Source organism: Heptranchias perlo, chromosome 35 (genome assembly GCF_035084215.1).
Source record: "Heptranchias perlo isolate sHepPer1 chromosome 35, sHepPer1.hap1, whole genome shotgun sequence".
Classification (NCBI taxonomy): Eukaryota; Metazoa; Chordata; class Chondrichthyes; order Hexanchiformes; family Hexanchidae; genus Heptranchias; species Heptranchias perlo.
The window spans coordinates 15,339,530-15,341,286 of record NC_090359.1 but is presented as its reverse complement, the minus strand read 5'-3'; the positions used below and the strand labels follow the sequence as shown (position 1 = coordinate 15,341,286).

The window sequence follows — 1,757 nt, the reverse complement described above, 5'->3', positions numbered from 1 at the left end:
CCTGGATCCCATTCAGCTCGACCAAGTCTGGAGAAGGGCTTCTGTCATTCTCACTGCGTCTTATGAACGGTATGTGATGGGTGGATGGGGAATGCTTTTCTGTCGTCTCCCACTGGGAGTTACACCCACTGTCTCCAACCCTTGTCCTTCAGATGACTGGCTTACAGAGCGCACCTCAACTGTCTACTACCTGGGTGACCTCATTCACATTGAGGCCTCTGTTTCAATGACCAACCACATGCCCTTGAAGCTCGACATTGACAGCTGTGCAGCTACATTGAGCCCAGACAAGGATTCCACCCCAAGATACAACATCATTGACTACCATGGGTAAGGAGCTCTCTGCTTTCTCCAGCTCGTTGTGTCTCAATAGGTTCACTTAATTCACTTTGTCCTTTTTTAAATCTTTCTTCAGTTGCCTCCTGGACAGCAAAGCTGAGGACTCCTTTTCAACCTTTGTGTTGCCAAGAGGTGAACGTGAGCTGGACAAACTCCAGTTTGACCTGGATGCGTTCCGCTTCTTTGGAGATGACCGTTCCTTGGTAAGAGGAAGCCAAACATTGGGTTGCCCATGTTGGGAGGAGGTCACTAAATAACAACTTGTATTGAATGTGTCCCTCAGATTTTCATCACCTGTCACCTGAAAGTTGCTGCAGTGGATCGGAGAGATTCCATGAACAAAGCTTGTACTTTCCAGAATATGTAAGTTCCCTCTCTCACTCAGGGATGTGTTGATTAAAGGATGATGGACAACCTGGTTGATAAACTGATTCTCTGGTTTAGCTGGACCCCATTGGAAGAATCGACCAATGATGTGTGCCTGTTGTCATCTGGGTAACTGCGGTGCCACGAGGGAATTCCGACTTGATTCCAGAGGAAGGAGGGATCTTGTATTTGGACCTGGTAGGACATTGATCCTCTCTCCATGTTGGAGGTCACCCTTTACCCTCTCTAACTGGAATGTTTGATATTGCAGAGAGTGATGCTGAATTGAAGTGGGAGGGTGAGGCCTCACTTGGACCCCTGGTCATTCTGGATCCTGATGTGACAGAGCTGGCAACTGAGTCCCTTAATGAGGTTGAGCAAAGGATGCAGGAGAGGTCTCCGGGTGGTGAGTTGGTTGACTGCTAGTTTCCATTTTCTCCTCAGTATTTCCTTCACTAACCATTGGTTTCTTGTTGCTTTTTAGGTGTGGAGATTGAGGTGGTCCTGATCCTGGCCCTGACTGTGACCGCTGTCTCTCTGATCTCTGCTTCTTTGATCGCCTTGTTCCTGTACAGGAAACACAAGCAAACCCAGTTCAACTAGTTATCAAATGACCAATAAAGCAGTGACTACTTGTATCTTCTAATGGCTGGTTGCTCATTTTTCATTATCTGGCTCCAATCAGCATGCAACAAGTGCTCAATTCTGTTAGTAACACTCCGCACTCCTCCACAGTTCCTCCTGTTAGTGAAATGGGTTTTAATGGGTCCATGTAAGTAGTTGCAGAATGGCTGGTAATAGTGTATCCAGGCCCTGTCCAGGGATGGCTGCAGCAATGGGTGAAGGCTTGCCAGGCCCTCATTGTGCAGGTCAATGAACTCTGAAGGGACAGTGGGACTGGCCTGGTGTACTGGTGCCAGCTGGTTGACGGCCCAATCATTCCCTTGGTGTCCCGTGGCCATTGATCACTCGAATCCCACACGGGCTCCAAACTCCAGTTAAACTTCCCCTTCTGGAGCCAATTGTCCAAACACCAATCGGATTGAAAGTCA

At 48.2% G+C, this 1,757-nt stretch overlaps 1 protein-coding gene across 1 annotated transcript; it reads left to right on the top strand.

The window, feature by feature from the left end:
- Positions 1-838, top strand: LOC137302268 (zona pellucida sperm-binding protein 3-like). Its single transcript, XM_067971915.1, has 5 exons — positions 1-69; positions 153-330; positions 416-542; positions 623-702; positions 784-838. Exons 1-5 carry the CDS (start codon positions 63-65, stop codon positions 836-838), a joined length of 447 nt encoding a protein of 148 aa, XP_067828016.1. The 5' UTR covers positions 1-62.
- The last annotated feature ends 919 nt before the right edge of the window (positions 839-1,757 follow it).

Bases quoted from the DNA above. Each gene is read 5' to 3' on its own strand.
- LOC137302268 (XM_067971915.1), top strand. The intron at 331-415 runs GTAAGGAGCTCT...ATCTTTCTTCAG, and splicing joins AACATCATTGACTACCATGG to TTGCCTCCTGGACAGCAAAG. The intron at 703-783 runs GTAAGTTCCCTC...TCTCTGGTTTAG, and splicing joins GCTTGTACTTTCCAGAATAT to CTGGACCCCATTGGAAGAAT.